At 33.7% G+C, this 25070-nt stretch overlaps 1 protein-coding gene across 3 annotated transcripts in view; it reads right to left on the bottom strand.

The window, feature by feature from the left end:
• The window catches only part of LOC145279856 (uncharacterized), a 1383997-nt gene that overhangs the window by 759157 nt on the left and 599770 nt on the right, over nucleotides 1-25070 (bottom strand). For all 3 annotated transcript variants that reach the window (XM_080131300.1, XM_080131301.1, XM_080131302.1), the window contains one exon: nucleotides 17535-17637. In XM_080131300.1, the coding sequence (XP_079987426.1) occupies nucleotides 17535-17637 (103 nt within the window). The remainder of the gene's footprint in view (nucleotides 1-17534; nucleotides 17638-25070) is intronic.

Genomic DNA, 25070 nt, shown 5'->3' with positions numbered 1-25070 from the left:
TAAAGGCCAATGTAAATCTCGATTAAGTTATATCAAAGAATAAAAAAAAAATACTTGATGCCCCTTGCTAAAGACTTAGCATTATAAAGTGAGTATCAAGGATAAGTGGAGTAATCCAGTGAAAGGAGTGGCACTCTTTCCTACATTTCAGTATTGTTGCTCATGAGAAGGGACGTTCAAATCACCCTCAATTATGATCAACCTACTTAGCTAAATGCAGAAGACTAGTCATCAATATTTTTAGCACAGTATAGACCAACAAAGCTTTTCAAAGAAATCGAAAGCATTTCTTTTAAGCAACGAGTGTATAATTCTATAAGAATGTAAGAAAGAAACAGATTCTTAAACGCAATCATTGAACTCGTATAAATATATGCTGATTGGTTAACTTTATCTGATGTAGTAATATTGAAAAAAGTGATCAGTAGAATAGATGTACAAATGCCTAACCCTAACAGTCAGTCAAAAGAACTAGCATTGGCTCAGAATTGTGAGGCTCAATTAGAAATCTAATGATGAATTCATACTCAACAAAGCAAAATTTATGGATGTTTACATTTTCTTTTACTCTATATTTAAAAAAAAGACACATATAAATCAACAAAATGAATATTGGCCTTTTGGCTATGATCAAAGGGTAGTATCTGTTCTGATGCTACATTTGAAATAATCTGTCTTCAGTCAGTGAAGGAGAAGTCTTAGAATGAGGCAATTTTTATTTCCATTCCAATTCATAGTCACGTTTTTTTTAGAGGGTGGTCAAACTCTACTTTCCCTACATTAAAAACCAACCTTGTGTCTAACTGTTAAAGAACAGCCGTTTTTGTAAGTGAGTAAATAAGAGATAGGATTGTCGAGGATTCGAACTTGCGAAGCTAGATTTGGAATTGAGAATTCCGGTCATAAGTTAAAATGAATAATAAGAATGCTATTGAGAATGGAATACAGAATTACCATTGTTTGGTTCGCATAAAATAGTTAGATATCTGTTTAATGAAATAGGGATGTAATGAAATGAAATTAAAATAAGGAATCTAGATCAGAATAATAGAAAATATTAAACATATTTGTAAGTAGGTTAGAGAAATCGGGTTGAAACATGAAACAATGCATGCTTAAACACAGAGGCATGTCATGCCATGTGTCTAATATGCACGTGTTGGTCATGCAATAACGTCAGGAGTTTTGAATTTAGTTAGATAAGTCAGTCAGTCAGAGGCAGTCAAAGAGTCAGTCAGTCAGGGGACAAGTGAGAAGAGTGAGTCAGAGACAGACTGACATCGAACCCTGGGAAGCGAAGGGGAGAAGAAAGAATCATGCAAAGACTTGAATTCCTTGAGGCAAAGCCATTGACCAGTCGAAATGGAATAAACAAACAACTTCATCTTTTTGTATCTGCGTCTTCGTGTTATGTTATTCAACAGAAAAGGTATTGCCAATTTATATTATGAGAACTTTGTGAACATCATCATCTCAAAAATAGGTAAAGAAATATGTGTCAGTCTTATAGAAACATTCACAGAACTGTCAAACGTATAAATATCAAACGCACTATCTCTCGGTCTAGCTATCGATATATCAAAATTCTCCTCTCATTGTGTATTATATGTTCTCGGCTCCCTTGTATTAACATGTACCTTGTCTCTTTATGTATCAGACATGTCTCTATCTTATAATATGTCTCTAGTCACAGCATGAACACTAAGACTCTCTTACCAATACGAACATAACACCTATTACATAATATAACGCTTCCCTCGTGAGAAGACAAATGAATATTAACATTAACTGCTCGGTATAACAAAATTTTGAAAGGCAAATATGTCATTTATAAGGATCATGACTCCATTCTTGGCTCTTGCTTTCTTTTTTATTACTATGCATGTAGCTAATGTATTTTAATAGAATATTATTACGACATAATGCTATTCTCATATACTCAACAAAACACGACATATCCATAAAGCAATGAGATGACATATAAAGTACTTCTCCTCATTTAATATCAAAGATTAAAAATTAGAGTAAATGCTTTTTATCGTAAAGTAATTTAAATTCTAGACGAATTCTGACATATAGTTCATAATTAGCAGGGAGACCCGACGCTATCCGAAATTGAATGATCAACGAACGTTTCACACTTCCATATTTTTATTGTCATCGAAATCAGTGAAATCGCCCATTTTTCAATCAAATCGATTGATTGCCTGCTCTAGTTAGAAATCCATCACGGTGCCTCCCTGCAGTGACTTAGCTCACAATACATAGTATCCTACATTGCACTGTAGAGAACTACCTACAATTAATTTTATAAAATTATTTTTACATATAACTAGCCTGGATGCCCGGTGTTGCCTGAGTGTTTGGAGGTGTGTGTTGAGCAAAAAAAAAAAAAAAAAAAAAAGTGGTAGTAGGTAGGCAAACTGTGAAGGAGGAAAAGAATGTGAAAAACACAAACGTGGTGTCTTTGCCGTTGCGCCCATCGCCAAACCGGAAGTGGCGAAGGTTTTAATTAAGGTAAGTCAATCGAAAAGAGGGGATGCCTTTCGAAAATATCAGAGAAAAAAAGTGACCCCTTTCTGTAGGCAAGTGCCCAGTTGAAGGTGAAGAATTAATGTTTTTAGCCAATTTTTTGATATTTGTCGTCCGAAAGGTCGTGCGTCAAAACGATACCAATTTCGTGAAAATTCGTCGCCTCTGTCAAAAGTTTTAGGCATACATACATACATACATACATACATTTAAACAGACAGGTGAGATTATATTATAAATGGCTTGCATTAAAGTTTAAAATGCAAAAATCAAGTATGATGGTTCAATTGTGCTCTAAACAGAAATATTCATTTTGAACACGCCCCTGTCATATCAAAAACCTACGGTTGATTTTATATGCCTGGCCTTACTGCTTGTGTGGTGATAATGGCTTGAATTTAAGTTTACAATAAAGTCAAGTATCATGGTTTAATTGTGCTTTAAACAGAAACATTCATTTTGGATGCGCTGTTGTCATATCAAAGAACCTACTATTGATTTTATATGTCGAGTCTTTCGGCTTGTGAGGCTAATAAAACTCCTCAAATCCACTTACAATGTTAGGCTGTGTAAGGTGTTAACTTTGGTCATAGCGCTTGTTCCTTTTTCATCGGATACTTATCAGAGACATTCTGATACGAAACCGATTTAAGAACACTGCCAAGCACATAAAATACCTTCCTGTGGATTTTTTTTTTAAATCGGCCTAGCTGGTTTCGAGTCCATAGGGGACACACACACACACACACACACACACATTAATACACAGACACATGCAAAGTTCCTTTTATATAATAGTAGAGATAGAGATGATAGAAATAAGATTTGTTGATAGTAATGACTAGGGCTATAGCAACAGCATATTCTTATTGTTTTGACTCTCAAGTATATATCCGACACAGTTAGGCACAGTTAATCAACTGAGAACCACACCCTCTATTTAAAAACATATAAGATATAAACGGATACACACTCGAGAGTAAAAACAATGAAAATGATATGCTGTTGTCCTAGCTCTAGTTATGACATGATGGTTATTTACTGTTAAGTATGATAAGTAGGAATATCTTGTTCTTCTTTATACATTTTCAATAGTATTTTGTATATCAAATAATAAAAAAGGCCTCGCTAGTGCAGGACTATTTAGATGTGCAGGGCTAATTCGGTCAAATCGGCTTAAAACCAGCCCTACGAGTGCAGTGTTCATAGCGTAATAACTTATTCCATATTACCCCGAGAAATCAATATAGATTGCACACTTTATCTGTCTAAAGATATGACCGGATATTTGAAATTGATTAGGCTGCCATTGCCAGTTGTGTAGTTTTTTAATCATTTTCTTTTTCTTTCAATGTTTTTTTTTGTTTTTTTACAAATGTATTTTTTTAATAATTTTTTTTCTTTCAATATTTTTTGCACATATATATATATATATATATATATATATATATATATATATATATATATTAATTTTTAATCATTTTTTTTCTTTTAATTCTTTTTTTTTTTTTTACAAATGTCAATCAGAAATTAAGATTCAATATCTATAATTGCATTTAAAAATTGATTGAAGATATCAATAAAATGAAAGGACAGTAAATGGAGAGATTGATAGCAAATAGAATCTAAATAATGGCTTGAACTTTTTCATTAAATACCTGAACCGATCTGAATGTTAACAAATGTTAGCAAAATAATTTCCATCGAAGCCATCACCCATTTATATCGTCTTCTCTATAAGATTGAAATAACAACTATATGTACAAAAAGATTTAACGTATATTTAATATATAAAATTGTGTCGGCCATAATTTAAAATTTGAACATAAATACAATTAAACAGATAAATCAAACATTAATATTTGTTGCGGGTCTGTCTCTACATGTGTTCGTCTGAGCTCCAATCTATGCCACCCCCTTGCCAAACTTTCACAAAAATCATTCAACTAGCTACAGCCACTATCAACAATTTCCCCTACTCTTTATCTGTGCCCAAATCTAAACGTAAATTCCATGAACAAAGCTTCCTTTCTAGAACTGCCCGCCTGTGGAACATTGTTCCACTGGCCTGTATCTCGGCCGATTACAATATGGTAGCCTTCAAGTCCAATGTAAACAAGTTCTTGTTAAACCGTCCCTGTAAATAATCCAAATTCTACTCCATCAACGTCATTAACGATTACTACAGTACCACTTTACATTCATTAACACTTATCTTCGAGTGGCCTACAGGCCTAGATAAATAGTGACTGCCTTGTAAAAGAAAATACCACTTGCACGTGGCAATGGCTAATGGCTTAATTATTATGATGCTTAACTGCTAAACCCTTAAATCTAAGTGTATTCTTATGTAAAATTTACTAGAGACAATAGAAGACGTACTTAGTCAGAATGAAGAGTCATGATATTTTTTTTTTTTTTACACAAGAAAGAATCACCACATTATCAAGGTTAAGAGGCCACTAAAGGATAAGGGTTAAAGAGTGTACAGTAGAAATTGGACAATATAGTAATTATTAGTAATGAAAATTCGGTAAATTTGTTAACTTATATGGAACGGCTCATCAAGAACTTATTTAAATTAGACTTGAAGACAACCATATTGTAGGCAGCCGGAAAGCAGGAACACGGAAGTAAATTCCACAGGCGTGCAGTTCTAAGAAAGAAGCTTTGTTCATGAAATCTACGTTTAGGTTTAGGCATAGATAGAGAATTGCATCAGCAGTGAGATATCTACTGGATCGATAGAAAGATCCCACCATCCTTCCAGTGGCCCTGGCAACAGATCTGATGTACATGTTCCACTTAAGATCAGGAGTAAAGGTCAAGCCTAGAAGCTTGTCAAAACTTGAGGCCTCCTGAAGACAAGACCTATTTATTTCAATTGATGCCAGATGGGGATCAGAATGTTGATGATGTAAAGAGAGAAGCTTATTTTTAGATGCATTAAAAGTAACCAGCCACTCCTTTCTCCATTGTACCACGTGCTCAAGATTAGAGGAGAGAGAATTGGAGAGAACTTGGTCGTTTACTGTCTTAGATGTACTACCATGAATGGTAGTGTCATCAGCATAAATGTCTACAAATGATGTAAGGATGTGATTTGGAAGATCATTAATGTAGATCAGGAAAAGAGTTGGGCCCAGGATGGACCCCTGAGGGACACCAGCATTAATACTTCTAATTTCTGCCCATTAACTACTACTCTTATGAACCTATCAGAAAGAAATGATTTAATAATTGAGAACACATTTCCAGCTATATCATAGTTGGAGATCTTGTGAAGTTAACTATTATGCCATACCCTATCAAAGGTCTTTGATATGTCAAGAGCAATTGCCCTAGAAAGGTTGCCTCCATCGAGAGATTTACTAATCCTATGAGATATAACTGTAAGCACATCTGCTGTAGATCTAGCATAACGGAAACCATATTGAGTGTCACTAAGAAGGTTATTTTTGTTGAGATGGTTGATTACTTCTGTATTTAATACAGATTCCAGCAACTTACTCATGATGCACTGGAGATATAGCAAAACAATTTTCTGTAGTTAAGCTAAATAATAATATATATTTACTAGCTGGACCTGTGGAAATTCCACAGGGAACTCATTCATATGTAATATATTGATGTTGGCATTCTGTAGATGTTCAGTGTAAATGGAGACACTCTGATATTATTGTTGATGTTTTGTTAAAACCGCGAAAGTATTTATCTAAGCTAGCACGAACGTCCTGTAAAGCCAAGTTGTAAAGTACACTTAAATATGATATTTTAATTCTTGCAGATTTCGTATATATTATTATATAGTTAATGTTCTATCGATTTTTATATATTATAAAGTTGCGATTTTAAAAATAAAATAATGTATCCATATGACTTGGGTGCATCAGTTTGAATCGATTCCAAAATAAAAACCTATGAAAAAAATATGTATATTTATATAACTTGAATTCCTTCAGCCATAATCGAAACCGAGACCAAAACTTATGAAGAATTCTTGATAAAATTATTTATAAAATTTACTATTGAGCCCTACAGAATCAGATATTTGTCAATTTCTTTCATGATTAACTGTTGAGCAAGAAAAGAGTTAACCAGACATGTGTATACCATGTGGTGATGTACAGAAATGAAATTTGCTGTAGGAAGAAAGATTATATGATAATGATACGATGGATGTGTAATGTGAGTCTTAGATTTGATGATCTCAGAGAAAGGTTAAAATCAGAGTATAAGGAGATATGTCTATAGTAAGAGACTTCGTTGGTTTAGTCACATAGAAGTAATGAATGAGACTGCTGTGATAAGTCGATTTATCAGAGTCAGTTGACAAAGGAATGCCAAGAAAAAGATAAGAGGAAGTAATAAGGATGAATCTGAAAGAATGGGGGCTAAAGAAAGACCTGATCAGAGATAGACTAGTTTGAAAATCAATTTTGAAAAAGCTGCCCAACACATGCCAGCATGTAAAACAGGCGTTAAACCGAATATGATGCCAATGGGTGTGCAATGCGAGTCTTAATCATAGATTTAGATCTGATTAGCGGGAGTGCCTGGCGTTGCCCGGGTGTTTGTAGGTGTGTGAAAAAAAAAGTGTTACTAGACAGGCAGGCTCAAACCCGTGACGCGAAGGCAAGAAAGAAAGTGAAAGAAAAAAACTGACATCCTACCACTACGGTATGACGCAACAGGAAGTGAAAAGCATTCAAATTTAGCCATTTCAATCAAAAAGTTGACTCGTAAAAATAATTAAGTGAATGAGTTCACGCAGGTGCAGAAATGAACGTCAGGCGTAAGTTAAAAATCATGCAATTAATTCTGGCTGTATGTAGGGCAGTTTCTGGCATATCTGTTTCCCCACGATGTTTGTGAAAACCAGCTCCCCTCTAAAAAGGGGAGCTCTAGCAGTCCAAATGAATAGCAATTGTCTGATATGAAGTAGTTTCCTCCATATTGATGAAAGCTAATTGCCTTTCTAGACGTCCCGACCAGAGGGCCAGGTGGTTGCTGACTTCGCTTTGATTAGTTTCGCTTTTATACGAAAATGACAAACATACACTAGGAAGCAGGGAATTTTTTAAAAGTCTATCAAAATAAAGACAGAGACGATGTCCGTTTTCGAATCTGAGATATTATAATCTAGAAAGTAACCTTGTCGATAACCCCCACCAAAAAAAGTCTTTCGTTCCTTGACTTTCCACGGTGGGCAAATCCTGTTACTTCAACTGTTCTACATCTATTAACTCAAAGACTCTCAATAAAGTCTTCTGCTTTGCATACATCTCCATATTTAAACGGAATATAATGGTGGTGGTTATCATCAAAGTCAAGAGAGTGGTTAGTCTCACAAACATTGGCGAATAAAGAACGAAACGGTGGTTGTCTGTAATTGCTCTTTTGTATTCATGGATTCTTGGAGATAAGCTACATTGTGCTTTGCCAATGTAAATTCTATCGCATTTGCAACATGGCATTGTCTACATCCGAGCATCTGAGTTACCATAACAACAATGTTTAGAAATGTGCAATTTACATATCTTTCGTTTTATTGTGTTTTTGTTCATTTTTGATGAAGCTTTTGAACAGAATAACAGCGAAAACGTTCAATATATTTATTGTTTTGTAGTTCTAGGTTATATATATATATATATATATATATATATATATATATATATATATACACTATTTTTATATATACATGTATATTTACATCCACATTATACAAATATATATCGATGTCTACATACTCATACACACACGTTTTTCTGTTGGCATATAATTATTCCAGGTTAAGAATATTCGAAGATAAAACCAATGAATTTAACGAGGTTTATATAACAGTGCTCAGTAATAAGTAGAGCAAGATATACTTTTATTTATATTTATATATACGTTTTAATATCGCTACACGATCATGGACATGTTTTGGTTGACCAGTTATAAATAACTAATATATATTCAATTAGAATTATTTGGGTAGTCAGGGTTTTTTTTTTCTCTCTTAACCTCCTCTCCGCTCTTATTCCATATCACTACCAAATATTCTAAAAAAAATAATAATTTTCAGACTTATGACCCTTGAAAATGTTAGTCTGAACGAATAGCGCTTTGGGTGTATTTTAACGATCGTTTTTAATCGACTTATTTATTTTATTGAATTGTACATATAACTTGCCCCATTATATATTTTTTTTTCTTTTCCTCACCCCGTTTTCCATTTTTTTTAGTTGATTGAATTTACGCGATGGTTCACTTCTTTATAATTAATATATATATATATATATATATATATATATATATACGAGCAAACAGTTAATAAAACGTTAAAAAACACTTTGAAAAAGAGTTAAAAACATATTTAATCTGAAAAGGAAACACTTGATAAGTGGATAGTCCTTAATCCGCGGAGTTTCGAAGAAATACTTTCCTTCTCATCAGAGGGTAGGAATTAGCAAAATGCAGGATCGGATTTTGCATGCAAAAGTATTTGATCAAACAACAAGTAAGTCAAAGATCTTACTTGATAACAAAAAGTGAAGCAGAGAGAATATGGTGAAGAAAAAAGGTGATTACACGGGAATGGATAGTCTGGTGCAAGATAAATAATCCGGTGACGGTAACATCCAAATATATAAATTCAAGAAAGTTAATTGAATTTCCATTTGCACAAGTAAAATCCAAGGATATAACCTTATAAATATTAATTCTTTAATATTTATATTATACTTTAATTTTACCATCTTGGATCATTTTGGTAAATTTAATTGTAATTTTTATTTTATATATATATATATATATATATTTATATATATATATATATAGTATAATTTTAAAAATCTATACCAATGTTATTTTACTACACATTTTAAGAGGTTTCGGTTAGACGTCTAAATAGGCAGATTTCTTCAAGACAAAATCTTCAGCAAATGAGACGAATTAGGCAATATTTCTTTCTGAAACTTCACACGTAATCAACTTATAAGAAGCAATATCTGAATTGCATCAAATGTTCTATTAAGTTAATCAGTTGTATTTTTTATTTAAAATGTTATTTATTATTTAAAAGAAATTCGGTCAGACGCTATGACCTCAATTATTGGGTAGAATTTGACAAAATACACACATCAACATGAAACTTGCACATCCGGTACACCGTAATTATGGCATAATCACGTACACACCGGTTCCCTTAGATCGCCGAAGTTAAGCGGTATTGAGTTCGGTCAATATCCAGTAAGCTACAGATTTGTTGACGGATGCTGGAGAGGCTGAAGATGAAATCCTCAATGATCTTCTTTTATGGATGCCAAAACAGGATGTAGTTCAGTGGGGAGACTGCACGGAACTTACACCAAGCAATTAGCACGGGACATGCAATGCACTTATGAAGATCTAGTTGATGAAATGGAAGATAAATCGAGATGGCAAGAGAGAATCCCTATTTACTTCCCGCCCCTCTGCACACACACACACACACACAGAGTCAAAAGTTAGACACAAGATCGAATTTTAATGTGAGGGGTTTCCAACCCCACCAAAAGAGTCAATTTGGATGGGATAAAAATTTAAATTGCCCTAGGCAAGAAGAACCGCTTCTTCTATGATAGAACCGATAATAGACTTTGGATCCAATTTAAAGACCAGTCAGAATTCCTGACACTGGCACAACTGGTGGTGATTCTAGTAGAAAAAGAATACTAATATTACAACAACTACTAATAAGAAAATAGGATACTACTACTACTACTAAGAATAATAAGAAAAAGAAAAAATCGTACTGCTAATTAGAGAAGGAGATTACTAATAATAAAAAGCACACTACTTAGTAGTAGTAGTATTAGTAGTATTACTAGGAAAAATAACTAGAAAAAGATACTATTAATAATAGTAATGAAGAAGAAAGAAAAGAGACTAGTAGTAATAAGGATACGACTACTACTACTACTAATAATAATAATAAGAAGAAGTAGATAATGCTGTCACTATTAATAAATATTCTCTCACTTATGAGAAAAATAATATTGCTACTACTACTACTAATAATAATAATGAAACAACAACAAAAAGTCAAAATATTGGTTTGAGTATATACAGCAGTTTGGGAGTTTTTACATACCCAAAGAAAAAAATTGTTCATATAATTCAATATATAAGCATAATTTGTATAATTCAATTAGATTTAATATGCTAGCTTAGTAAATGTGTACATTTCATTTCTTTGACATCAAGGAATATATATATATTTTTTTTTTTTTTCAGTTTATTGAATTTAGCAAATGGTTTCTAATAGTCAGTCAAGACATGTATTTACTTTGATTATTGTAGCTTTATTTTTATTTTATATAAAAATAAACTGTATATTTCAAACCCAGATTTTCTTCAAATTAGATTTAATATAATCTGAAGATATTTTTTTTATTTCTTTGCGAATTGCAGAATTAAGCTGACCAACTTTTCAATCACTTTTCAAATCTGACTTCTTTTTTTCTTTTTTTTTTTTCTTTTTCTTCTACTTCAGATTAACAGTTTTATTTTTAGTCTGTTCTTTGCATTTTAATTTTATTTTGAATCTCTCGTGGATTTATGGCTTAAAGTCATCCAAACTTTAGAAAAATATTTATTTCGGGATAAATGCTTAAATAATTTTATGTGAAAATAATCAGACACGAAACAGAAAACTGAATTGACACATTTCAATTTATACGTTATTAAAAAAAATATCAATTCTCTCTCATATATATATATATATATATATATATATATATATATATAGTAAGATATGAAAATATATTATGACAATTAAGCTACACAGATTCTTCCATGTTGAATCGTCAGACAATGTAGCTTAATTGCCAGAAATATATGTTTAGAATTTCCTATGGGGGATGAAACGCCGATGCCTCTATATTGCTATAAGGAAGTTTCCATAACATACTACTTAACTGTTCACATGTATTGAATACTGTTGAAGCAAATATTGGAAATCGATTTTTAAAATATTACATTCTTATAAAATTTATGTTGATAAATAATCTTCCTTTATATATATCTTTAACTACCAAATGTATGCTCTTTCAGTTCATATATTTCTGTAAGCCTTGAAAGATGATATCATCGGGAACGAAGATATATCACACTGACCCCTAAAGGAGGAAATAATACCTAAGAGGATAGTATCACAACGAACGCCTCCACCTCAAAAAAGGAAGAGTTAATTCTTGGGAGAATGATATCATGACAACAGAAGAAATAGTACATTACCCCCCCCTCTCACAAATGGAGAAAATAATTAATGAAGGGCGATAACTTGAAGGAGGAACATATGCTATACAACCCCAAAAAGAAGGGGGCAATGACTGGAAGAATCGTCTTATAAAAGGAGAAGATAAGTATGATAGCGTAGCATCCAAAATACTTTACTACCCCCATCCTCACCCCTAAAACAGAGACCTAAAAGTGTTTGTGGGCATTTGCAGTTTACTATAAATACGGTATTTCGAAATATTATTTTGTATTAGATTATTGAATAAGTATAACCTATTTTTAGGTTAATATAGTTAGGATAAATAGAAAAAAACTTTTATTTAGATATTAGTTTTTATATTTCTATGTATACTCTATATATTTTACTCTTAAACACTACTACTAAGTATAAGTGTGAGTAATATGGACTATATTTAGTATTTTTTTTTTAATATGTGCGCAGCCTCCCATCTGACAATTTGAATATCTTGTTACCTTAAATCTGACCCATAGGCAATGAAGAAAGATGGATTTTGATCGAAGTTGGAATAACGATTCCATCCATAGGGTGTAATAGCGATATATGTTAATCTGATGCTTCGGAGGCATAAAAGTGATGCAAAACTGTTCAGGAAATTAATTTTACGAGTATACCGACATAAACCCAGCTCAAACAGACAGAAGTAGATAGAAGCCAGAAGTAACTGTAAGAAAGAAATAGTGACAGCTAAGAGAGAATTTACTGAAACCACCCAAAAACGCATCGAAGCTCAGAAATTAGGAACTCGTGACTTCTGGAAAATCTACAACAGTGTAGTAAATAATGGGCAATCAACAATTCCCCCCACTATCCAACAATCATGAAGTTGTTTTCTCAGCAACCGAGAAGGCTAACATGTTTGCCAGTCGATTTGCCTCCAACTCCACACTAGACCCTGCCAACCACCCTATCCCAGACATTCCTTTGCAGACAGACGCCACACTTGACGATCTGAAAATCACCCCTTCTCAGGTGCATGCTATCATAAAAAATCTTGACACTGCAAAAGCATGTGGACCTGATCTCATCCCAGCTGTGCTATTAAAAAAATGCTCCGCCAAAGTAGCTCCAATCCTCTCCAAACTTTACAACAAATGCCTTAATGAATCTTGCTTTCCTGCTTGCTGGAAAACTGCTTCTGTAGTACCAGTTTTTAAGAATTCTGGCGAAAGAACTGACCCAGTAAATTATCGCCCCATTATCCTCCTCCCACTTTTTGCCAAAATATTTGAGTCCATAATTAACCAAGCTCTAGTCCATCACCTTACAGGTGCTAAACTTCTGACCGACCAACAATATGGATTTAGGCAAACCCGTTCTACAGCAGACATTCTAATTGTAATCTCCGAGCGTATATACCATTCAATTGACAAAGCAGGGGAGGGTAGAGCAGTAGCTCTAAATATATCTAAGGCTTTTGACAGGGTATGGCATGAAGGTCTTCTCAGAAAAATCAGATCATACGGTATCACTGGAAGAATCTTTAACATAATTAAATCCTTCTTAGATAAGAGAAAAATCCAGTTTGTCCCCGATAGCCGTGCATCTAAACAATATGATATAAATGCAGAGTGCCTCAGGAATCTATCCTTGAACCTCTATTATTCCTAATATTAATAAATGACCTACCTGACAAAATTTTCTGTGAGATGAGTATATATGCTGATGACACCACACTCTATAACAGACACGACAGGAAAACAAATGAACATATATCTAAAGAAATGGCAGAAACACTAGAGGATGACCTCCAATCTGTAGTGGAATGGGGACAAAAATGGATGGTCACATTTAATGCTGCCAAGACTAAACTTGTTTCCTTCAATAACTACAAGAAATCTTCTCTACCACCAATAGCAATGGCCAAAGACTCTTTATCTGAAAGCACATCTTTTAAACTCCTCGGCCTAATGTTCACAGGAAAAATGAGTTGGAACAATTATATTGCGAGCATTGCCAAGACTGCTGTAAAAAAGGTAGGTTCTCTCTACCGTGCTAGAAAGCTACTAACGCCCGAAAGTATCCTGTACCTCTATAAGGCCACCATTCGCCCATGTATGGAGTATTGTTGCCATATTTGGGCTAGTGCATATGCCACTAGTCTCTCACTCCTAGACAAGGTTCAAAAGAGAGTCGCCAACCTAATAGGTCCTGAACTGTCATCCAAGCTTCAGCCTCTGTCCCATCGACGCAATGTAGCATCCCTCTGCCTGTTCTACAAGTACTTTAACGGTGTATGTTCCGATGAACTGCAAGCACTTGTACCCCCTCTACGTAAATACCCCCGACAAACCCGACAAGCAGTACAATCCCCCCCCTTCACAGTAGAGATCCCTAGATGTAAGAGAGCCTTCTACTCCAGTAGTTTCTTCCCCAGACTTTGGAACTCCCTGCCAGGTTTCTGCTTCCCCAACTGTACTGACATGCAGAAGTTCAAGTGCAACGTGAACCGACATCTTGCTGTTCAACTCCCTACCTAGTACCCCTGTAGCCTGTGTCCCTAATAGTAGCCCGCTACATCAAAGTGGCAATGTGCCTTGTTTGGGGTGAAAATGAAAAAAAAAAATAAAAAACAAAATACTTCTATTTATATAAATCAATAAACTAATATAAACAGTTATATACACAGCTATGGTGAAAATTATGAAGTACTTATAAAAAAAACTTAAATGGTTTAAACCTACGCATTTAAAGGTTAAGAACTGTACAGTGACCAGTTGAGAGCAAATGTAAAATATTTAACAGTGAATTGTAGTATTTATTTGTTTTAAAGCAGTTTTAGCTGAGTTTCCAATATTCGAAATGATTCATTGTCATACTAAAAGTCGTTTCTTATTTTTCAGGTAATATTTGATTCCTGCCAGTGTTATAATAGTATATTTATTTGAAAATGTCCGCAAAGAAGCAGCTTTCAGAGATTAAAAGGGCACAAATTGTTGCTTTATCTGGTGAAGGATATTCTCAGGTAGAAATTGCCAGGAAGATAAGTTCTTAAGAGTTTGCTGCTGAACTTACAGAGAATGCAAACAAAAACATATCAGCTTGAACAGTAAGAAGAAGGTTATTAGAAGAGGGATTAAAGAGATGCAAAGAAGTCATAATAAAAAACAAACGACAAGAATTTGCAAAGAAACATGAAAATTGGACACCTGATGATTGGGCCAAAATTGTCTAGTTTGACAAAATTAACTTTGAGGAAAGTTAACAGCTTCTATTTCCTAAACTTTGAAAGGAACAATTGAAATTTTTATGTTAATACACATCCGTAACATCTATAAAAAAATGATAGCAAATTATAATTTTTTTCATCAAATTTTAGCCACCCCTGGAGCGGTTTATGTCAGCTGTAGGGAAAGAGAGACATTTTATCCTGATTGTGTGGTTCCAACTCTCAAATTTGGAGGAGAAAGAGTAAAGGTTTGGGGCTGCATGGTTTCTTCAGGCACTGGACTGTTGTACACATGTTATGGCAGAATGGATTCCACAATTTATGCTAACATGCTGAACCAGGTTTACAAAACCTCTTTGACTAAAATATATTTAATAATAACATTCTAAGTGATGTAATCTTCCAACAAGACAATGCCCCATGCCATACGTCAAAAGTTTCAATGGGTTGGTTTGAGAAAAAAGGGATTATAGTGATGAAGTGAACCCTCTCAATCTCTACACCTAAACCCCATTGAAACTTTGTGGTCCCATCTAGGGAAAAGGGTGAAAATGCACAAATGTTAATCAAAGAAAGAATTAGATGCCAAAATTCATAATATATCTTACCACTTGTAACAATTTAGCCAATAATATGCAAAAACGAATAAAAGCTGTTTGAAGGTAAAAGGGGGACATGCTTAAATAGATTTATTAATGTCGACTATTCTTAACCTTTAAATAAGTTTGAATCATAATTTCTATTTTTCATTTTCAATTTTGACCATGGCTGAATATATATATAATTTTCACAAAATCAAAACAACAAAGATCAGGGTGATAACAACAAGTTGTGTATTGTTATAATTGTTTTGTGACCATTCGGACAATTTTAAACATTATGTTGTTTGAAAATATTCTCAATAAAATGCCCCTTTTCAGACGTAGGAAAACGCTATTTAATATACAACAGGGAATACACTTGGAGTCTCCGATTAGAAAACCATGCGGTTGAACCTACCTACATGTGTTACTTCACAGTTTGGTTTCACTGTTTTCCGTTTGGTATGGAATTCCATAAACGGAAAACAGTGAAACTTATGATTATATATATATATATATATATATATATATATATATATATATATTCAAAACTTACTATCTAGCTCTACTTACATATCGAGTACTGGTGAAGTAAATGCTGACAATATTTACATGTGAGAACTTGTTTACGTGTGACTTGAAGACAATCAGATTGTAGTCAGCTGGAAAGCAGGCAAACGGAAGAGAGTTCCACAGGTGTGCAATTCTAAGAAAGAAGCTTTGTTCATGGAATCTACATTTAGGTTTAGGCACAGATAAAGAGTGTGGGAAATTGTTGATAATGATTTTAGCTAGACAAGTGTTTTTCATGAAAGTTTGGTGAGTGGGGACCATAGAATGAAGCTCAGCTGAGCACTTGCCATGAAAATAAGGATAAAGCAGAGGCAAGCGCACAATGTCTCTTCTGCGGGAAAGAGGTTGCAGGGAAGAGAAAAGAGCATCCCCCACTAAGCTACGAAGTATATTTTGAACTCTGCCAAGGCAGGATAAGCTGCTTCTAGCAGCTCCTGCCCAGATGTGGCAACAGTACTCCATCGTTAGCCATACCTGGCTTTTATATAGGTAGAGAATTGCATCAGGAGTGAGATATCTTCTGGAACGGTAGAAGGATCCCACCATTTTTCCAGCGACCTTGGTAATGGATTTGGTATATGTGTTCCATTTCAGGTCAGGAGTAAAGGTCAAGCCCAGAAGCTTGTCAAAACATGAAGCCTCGCCAAGACGAGAGCCATTCATTTCAACCGATGCCAGATTGGCATCAGAGCATAGATGGTGTAGAGATAGAAGCTTGGTTTTAGATGCATTAAAAGTAACCAGCCACCTCTTTCCCCATTGTACCACATGCTCAAGATCAGAGGAGAGAGAATTAGAGAGAACTTGGTCGTTTATGGTCTTTGATGTGCTACCATAGATTGTAGTGTCGTCAGCATAAATGTCTGCTTTAATCATATAGATAATGGCTTTTATTGCATTACTGCAGTACTGGTTCCCTACTAATTACAACTTGGTCACCTTTAAGTTTAACATGCAGAAGTAAAGTATCTTGGTTCGATTATGCTCTAAATACAAATATTCATTTCGCACATGCCCCTGTCTTATCAAAGAATCTACTGTTGATTTTATATGCCGTTCCCTTCTGTTTGTGTGGTGATAAAAATTCTCAAATGCACTTGTGATGTAAAAGTGTTAACTTTGGTAAAAATCGTACTGTTTGGTTTTTTAATTGGATTTTTTCAATTACTGATTTTCAATACATAAGGAATTTTAATGCCAAACCTATCTAAGAACACTCCCAAACACAAAGTACATTTGTGTGAAATTTTAAATTATTTTTCAGGAACAAATATACATGTAAGGGAGGTTACACATTTCAAAACAATGTTTTAAAAATATGGCGATCCATTTTTTTTCGGTCCATTACAATGTGGTAATGAGATATAAAAAAGATATGTAACAAAAAGTGTACTTGCCTGGGTCCACCAACGTAACTATAGTCGGATGGCTATCTAAAATGTGTAATCCAAATTCCTCATCATCCGCTTTCGTTAAATTCATAACTTCTTCACATTCTGCAATGCAAAATAAAAATACAAAAATATATTTAAAAAAAGAGGGTTAAAGATGATAAATTAATGAGCATCATTACATCATTCGGCCTCACTCAAATTGAATAGTTGCAGCTGGTTCCACATTTAATACAGAACAATCACGTTGACACACCGGTTCTCGCCAGATCACCAAAGTTAAGTAATGTTGAGTCTGGCCAGTACCAGATAGGTGACCGTTTGGGAAGATGAGGCGTTGCATGTACCGCGAGGTAAAAAATACCAGGTTGGGAAACTGGCAGAGTGTATCCTTTTTTCAAGGGTAGATGGGCCTCTCTTAAGCCATGGTACGTGATGACGTCACGATAAAAAATACCCTTAATAGGCTTGGTGAAACATCAAGTATTTCCAGCCATTAGAAAAAACGTGAAAGATTCTGCGGAATTTGTTCATCTTTCACCTGCACCCACTGGCATTGGATGAAAACATCATCATCCTCCACATTTAATATTGGGCAACACCGTGTCTTTAACGAGTGTGGTCTTGAATAAACTAGCTTTATACTCACTGAACCTTAACCTCCCAGATTTTTAGATACATCATGCACACACACACACCTGCCAATAAAAAATTGAACTCATGAAATCGTTAAAATTCGCAATCTTTTCTGGCAATCCAGCCATATCTTGTCAAAATAAATTTAAGTCGCTGCGTGAATTTCAGTTATGAATGCCCAACAGTCTTTATTTTTTCGCTATTAGATGATATGTGGGGGCACTTTGGAGGTCATCTCATCAATAATGGTGAATGGGCATCACACTCATCAGATACAATTTTCATGCTAAGAATTGTTGAAGCATAAGACAAACTGATGTTTAAGATGTTGGCTGCCACTAATCTCTTATGACTATCTTAAACTACACCTACTGTCCTCGCTGTCATACGCATGAACATCATAATACTTTATTTTCCTGATAAATGTACATTAAACTATGTACGACACACACACTTTTGATGAGTCATTGTGCACCTAAGAAGTATACACAATGATTTTATTATTACTAGTTGTACTCACTAGGAGTTCTCACATAGGCCATTATTACTCACTGACACCAACCAGTAGTGTTCACTGGAGTCTAGGTGACAACAAGTCTCACCAGATGTCCAGTACTTTCCACCTCTTTTGATAACTTTTGCAAATGACTTTGCGTTATCACGACAGCTGCTTGCCATTGACATCTCACTGACAATAACTATTGGTCTTCATTAAAATATGAGTAGCAATATCCTCCTCAAAATTCAAGTCCTTTTTGCACTCACTCAGCGGAGGTCTAGTGTTTACACTCGTCAGTTTTTCCATCTTCCTTGACCCTTCAAAACTATTTGGTGTAATGCCAGTCAATGCCAATACCATCATTTTATTTTTGTGAGGAAAGGAAAAGGTAGTTGATTTACAATTTTGTGGTTTCTATTATAATTTTTTTTTTTTTTTTAGTCACTAGGAATTTTTATGCAAGTCATTAACTATGACTTTTTTGTTTTTACAGAGAAGCCATCACTTATACGTGCTAACTCCTCTCTAAGAGGCCACACGAGGATAAGGTGGTCTGTATGACAACAGCTCAGTGATCGTTTTTGGTGAGAATTGGGCAGAATTGGACTATTTAAGCATACAATGAAACAAGTACTTGTTCACATTGAACTTGAAGACAACCATGTCGGAGTCAGCTGGGAAGCAGGTCAGTATCACAGTTTCACACTCAATTAAAATAACCAGCAGTGTTCTCTTGGAGTCTGAGTAACAATAGTACTCCTCAGATTTCCAACACTCGCTACTTATTTTATTAACCTTTGCAAAACATTTTGCTTTATTGTAACAACCGTTTACCATCAATTTCTCACTAGCAACGCCCACTAGTCTACTCTGAAGTTTTAATGATAATAAACCTCTCAATCTTCCAGTTGTGGTCTGATTAGTGCTCTCACACTCATTTGACTTTTCACAATAAATTTATGTGGTATCAGCCAAGGTTGATGCCACTGACTCTGTTTTCTCTTTTCCATTTGTCTGTGGCTAGTAAGCTTTTGTTGCTTATGTGGTTTAGTTTCTATATACAAGGATTTTCTTTGCTGTTTTGGCTATTTTCATTATTGCTGTTTATTTATTATTTCCCTTTGGTTTTAATTTTTCATAGACTTTTTCCATTTTATTAGGACTGTTCTTAGTGCTCTTATAATTTTTGGTATTATAATGATTTTCTTCATGTCCCATGTTCTTATAATTTTTGGTATTATAATGATTTTCTTCATGTCCCATGTTCTTATAATTTTTGGTATTATAATGATTTTCTTCATGTCCCATGTTCTTATCATTTTTGGTATTATAATGATTTTCTTCATGTCCCATGTTCTTATCATTTTTGGTATTATAATGATTTTCTTCATGTCCCATGTTCTTATCATTTTTGGTATTATAATGATTTTCTTCATGTCCCATGTTCTTATCATTTTTGGTATTATAATGATTTTCTTCATGTCCCATGTTCTTATCATTTTTGGTATTATAATGATTTTCTTCATGTCCCATGTTCTTATAATTTTTGGTATTATAATGATTTTCTTCATGTCCCATGTTCTTATAATTTTTGGTATTATAATGATTTTCTTCATGTCCCATGTTCTTTTAATTTTTGGTATTATAATGATTTTCTTCATGTCCCATGTTCTTATAATTTTTGGTATTATAATGATTTTCTTCATGTCCCATGTTCTTATAATTTTTGGTATTATAATGATTTTCTTCATGTCCCATGTTCTTATAACTTTTGGTATTATAATGATTTTCTTCATGTCCCATGTTCTTATAATTTTTGGTATTATAATGATTTTCTTCATGTCCCATGTTCTTATAATTTTTGGTATTATAATGATTTTCTTCATGTCCCATGTTCTTATAACTTTTGGTATTATAATGATTTTCTTCATGTCCCATGTTCTTATAACTTTTGGTATTATAATGATTTTCTTCATGTCCTTATAATTTTTGGTATTATAATGATTTTCTTCATGTCCCATGTTCTTATAACTTTTGGTATTATAATGATTTTCTTCATGTCCCATGTTCTTATAACTTTTGGTATTATAATGATTTTCTTCATGTCCCATGTTCTTATAACTTTTGGTATTATAATGATTTTCTTCATGTCCCATGTTCTTATAACTTTTGGTATTATAATGATTTTCTTCATGTCCCATGTTCTTATAACTTTTGGTATTATAATGATTTTCTTCATGTCCCATGTTCTTATAACTTTTGGTATTATAATGATTTTCTTCATGTCCCATGTTCTTATAACTTTTGGTATTATAATGATTTTCTTCATGTCCCATGTTCTTATCATTTTTGGTATTATAATGATTTTCTTCATGTCCCATGTTCTTTTAATTTTTGGTATTATAATGATTTTCTTCATGTCCCATGTTCTTATAATTTTTGGTATTATAATGATTTTCTTCATGTCCCATGTTCTTATAATTTTTGGTATTATAATGATTTTCTTCATGTCCCATGTTCTTATAATTTTTGGTATTATAATGATTTTCTTCATGTCCCATGTTCTTTTTAGTTCTCTAGCAAGTTCTACATATTTTCCCAGATGAAGATTAAATCTGAACAATATAGCGAGATGTGTGTAGAACTGAATACTTTTTTGGTTTAGTCACATTGAAAGAATAGATGCGAGTTCTTGGATTAGTAGATGTAGATAAGTTGAGGTAGTAAGATCTGTTGGTAACGAATACCTAGGGAAAACATGGGAAAAAGTGATAAGTATAGATTTGAGAGAAAGAAGGATAAATAAAAACCTGACCAGAGATAGATTAGTTTGAAAGTTGACCTCTAAAAGCCACCCAGCACAAGCCAGCCTGTAAAACTACCATTAAACCGATGATGATGATTAACACTTTGGTTTATTTACAAACTCTAGTTCCTATTTACTTGATTCCCTATGAGGGCAGAATCAGATACAAGATCGGTTTTTAATGTAGTGAATATCTCCAAAAAGGGACACACTGAATTTGTACCAAAATGAAAATCCTCCCTGACTGAGTACAGAAAAGGTGAAGTGTAATATAAGAACAGATACTACATTTTGCTCCTAGCCAAAAGATCAAAGTGTCCATATTTATTTGCCTCTCTCATCAAGGCAGAGTTAGGCACAAAGTCTAGAAGTATTCATCCTTCAGTGATCGAGAAGAGAAAAGATTAAGCATCAAAACGAATACCACACTTTGCTCCTCGCTCAAAGGTTGTCAATTGTTGTTTATGAAGTATAGTTTCTTATCATAGATTCGAGCGAGACATAAACTCCTAGAAGTGATACTGCCTAGATTACATGGCTTAACTAAGCAATCAACTATCTACTTTTCACATGGTGTTCTAGATAAATTTAAGGTCACTCTTCATCATTCATCCCAGATAAACAGTGCACCTAACATACTCTCCATAGACTTCTCTGAAATTACGATATTGCAGTCAAGAAATATGGAACAACACACAAATCTCATGAAGACATAAATATGTCTACCGTTATCAAAGCTCCAGACCATTTCTCTTGGTACTTGCCATTTGTAACAGGAATATATAATCAGCTTACGACTGCACTATTTATTACTTTATGTAAGCTAAGCTTAGATTAATCTATCAAAGGGAAAAATCTTGATAGGAAGATTGTGTAGCATCAGTCAGCAAAGTTAGAAAGAGATTCCAAACTTTGTTATCTATTAATTATAAACACCAACAATAAAATTTGACTCGTAATTGTTTTGCACTATAAATAGGTTTCTTGCTCACAAAAGAGACGATGTTAATCTCTCTCCATTCCATTGTTATTTTGATTGTGCTTCAATCTTTGCTTCCTCTTTGAAGGACATTAACAGCAAGTACTCGTCATTCTACCATGATAAAAAAACTCAAAAATCTTCCCATTCTCATTCAATGTGTCTAGCATCAGGCAAATTTTTTATGGACAGAGCGAGCTTCTTTATAAGCGATTTCTATCTGTGGAACACATTGCTGCAGTACTGTTTCCCCACTCATTACAACTTGTGCACCTTTAAATCCAATGTCAACAAATTTTTGTCATGAACCATCTCCATAAACAATAACATGCAGTCCATTGCACTGAAACAATGTTAGTAATTTCATAGTCTCCCTCATCTTTAAGCTGGCAGTCTTTTCTGTCTCATTCGACTTTATCCTTTAGAGTTGTTTTTGACTTCGCTAGAAGGTGATTCAATTATAAAACATGCACCAGTAAGCAATATTAGAAAAAGATTCTAAACTTTATATATATAAAAGCGAAAACGTGTGTATGTATGTATGTTCGCTTTTTGTGTATGTGTGTAAAAGGCTTTTTCGCTGGACTTTTCAGTCGGCTCATTCCTTTTTAAAACTTTTTATATCACGTCTTCATGATAATATATATGAGTTACGAACGGGGGTCGCCTGTCTATTTAATTTGCCCGACTTTCACACGCTATTTTTTCCAGATTTTTAGAGCGTCCGGTGTATCGTTCGCTTTTCAGTATAAAACAAGCGAAAACTGGCTTGCAGCCGTGTCATGTTTCAAGGTCAAACATCACGCGACTTAAGGTTCTCGCACCTGTTAATTTCATTTTATAAACGTTAAATTAAGAGGTTTTTCATTCCTCCTCTCTCCTGGCCGAGATGGCTAGAACCCAGGTTTTTTTTTTCCATTTCGTTTCTATCTCCACGTCAAAGGTTCAGGGTTTAAGCCTACTTTCCTACTAAAACTTTTTTTTTCTTTTACACCTCCAAACACCTGGCCAAACGTTTTGATCACCCCCCCCCCAACACACACACACACACACCTACAAACACCCGAGCCACGCCGGGTACACCCCGTTAGTCTATGTCTGCCTACAACTTTCGACAGAGGCGACGGATTTTCACAAGATCGGTATCATTTTGAAGCTCCACTCTTCAGACGACAAATACCGAAAAATTGGCCAAAAACATTAATTTCTGCATCCTTAGCTGGGCACTTTTGTACAAGCAGGGTCGTTTTCTTTCGCTGACATTTTTTGAAAGTCATTCAATCCTCGCTTCCAGGACGTCGCATAAAACGCGTTATTTCGACCGCCCATGACGTCACAACCATGGTGGCCACATCGTTAAGACTCTTTTTTCTTCTGATGTGAGACGGGTTCGAGCCGGCTTACTGCTATTTTTTTTTATGCTCGCAATTTTCCCCCCTTTTTTTTTTTTTTTTGGCTCAACCAACACCCTTACACGCACCTCCACTTTTTTTCTGCCTTTGCGTCACGGGTTCTGAGCCTTCCCTTACTACTACAACTTTTATTATTGCTCAACATACACTTTAAAACATCCGGGCAACGCCGGGCACCCAGGCTAGTTAAAAATAAAAACCAACAATCAATTTATCCTGTCCTAAATCATTCGAAGGAAGATTTGTCATATAAGTTACAAAATTTGATTTACTTGTTACCCTGTAAAAATTGTAATTTACAATACATTTATTTTTATTGTTTATTTTTATTTATTTAAAAATTGTAATTTACAATACATTTATTTTTATTGTTTATTTTTATTTATTTAAAAATTGTAATTTACAATACATTTATTTTTATTGTTTATTTTTATTTATTTAAAAATTGTAATTGACAATACATTTATTGTTTATTTTTATTTATTTAAAAATTGTAATTTACAATACATTTATTGTTTATTTTTATTTATTTAAAAATTGTAATTTACAATACATTTATTGTTTATTTTTATTTATTTAAAAATTGTAATTTACAATACATTTATTGTTTATTTTTATTTATTTAAAAATTGTAATTTACAATACATAGGAGAAACAGTGTTGCCTTTAATTCATATGCTTACTTAAAGGTAAGCCAAAATACCTTTAAGTAAGCGTATGAATTTACATAGAATTAGTAATGAAGGCTGTCTCTGTGTTATTACAAAGAAATATGTAGCCAATCGTCTTTTTCCATACAAATTATTGAAAAATTAAAAGATAGTGGATATAATAGGTTTGGTGAAGTAGATAAATGTATACTTAAAATGCGTCAGGATAAAGAAGATGTAATGAGTAAAAAAATGTGAGTAATCTATTCGTATGGTTTAAATATTGAAGTCAAGAAAAATAAACATATAAAACGATTCTGAAAAGGTAGAACGATTATATCCACGTTTGTCTACGTACGGTATTAAAGATAAGACATATGTAAATAGAAATAATAGAGAATCTGCCATTTCATGCGAGAAATTTAAAAAGAAACTAGAGAAATTATAATTACTAAATTTTCTGAGTTTTTCAATTATATTAGAATACTTAAAAAAAAAAAGAGAAAATATTAAGGGAAATAGCATCTAAAATATTACAACCAGATGTGTGTGTGTG

This window comes from Euprymna scolopes, chromosome 7, assembly GCF_053919585.1.
Source record: "Euprymna scolopes isolate OS-2025 chromosome 7, ASM5391958v1, whole genome shotgun sequence".
NCBI classification, from domain to species: domain Eukaryota; kingdom Metazoa; phylum Mollusca; class Cephalopoda; order Sepiida; family Sepiolidae; genus Euprymna; species Euprymna scolopes.
Note: the sequence above shows the minus strand (reverse complement) of the source record. Positions and strands in the feature narration are given on the sequence as shown.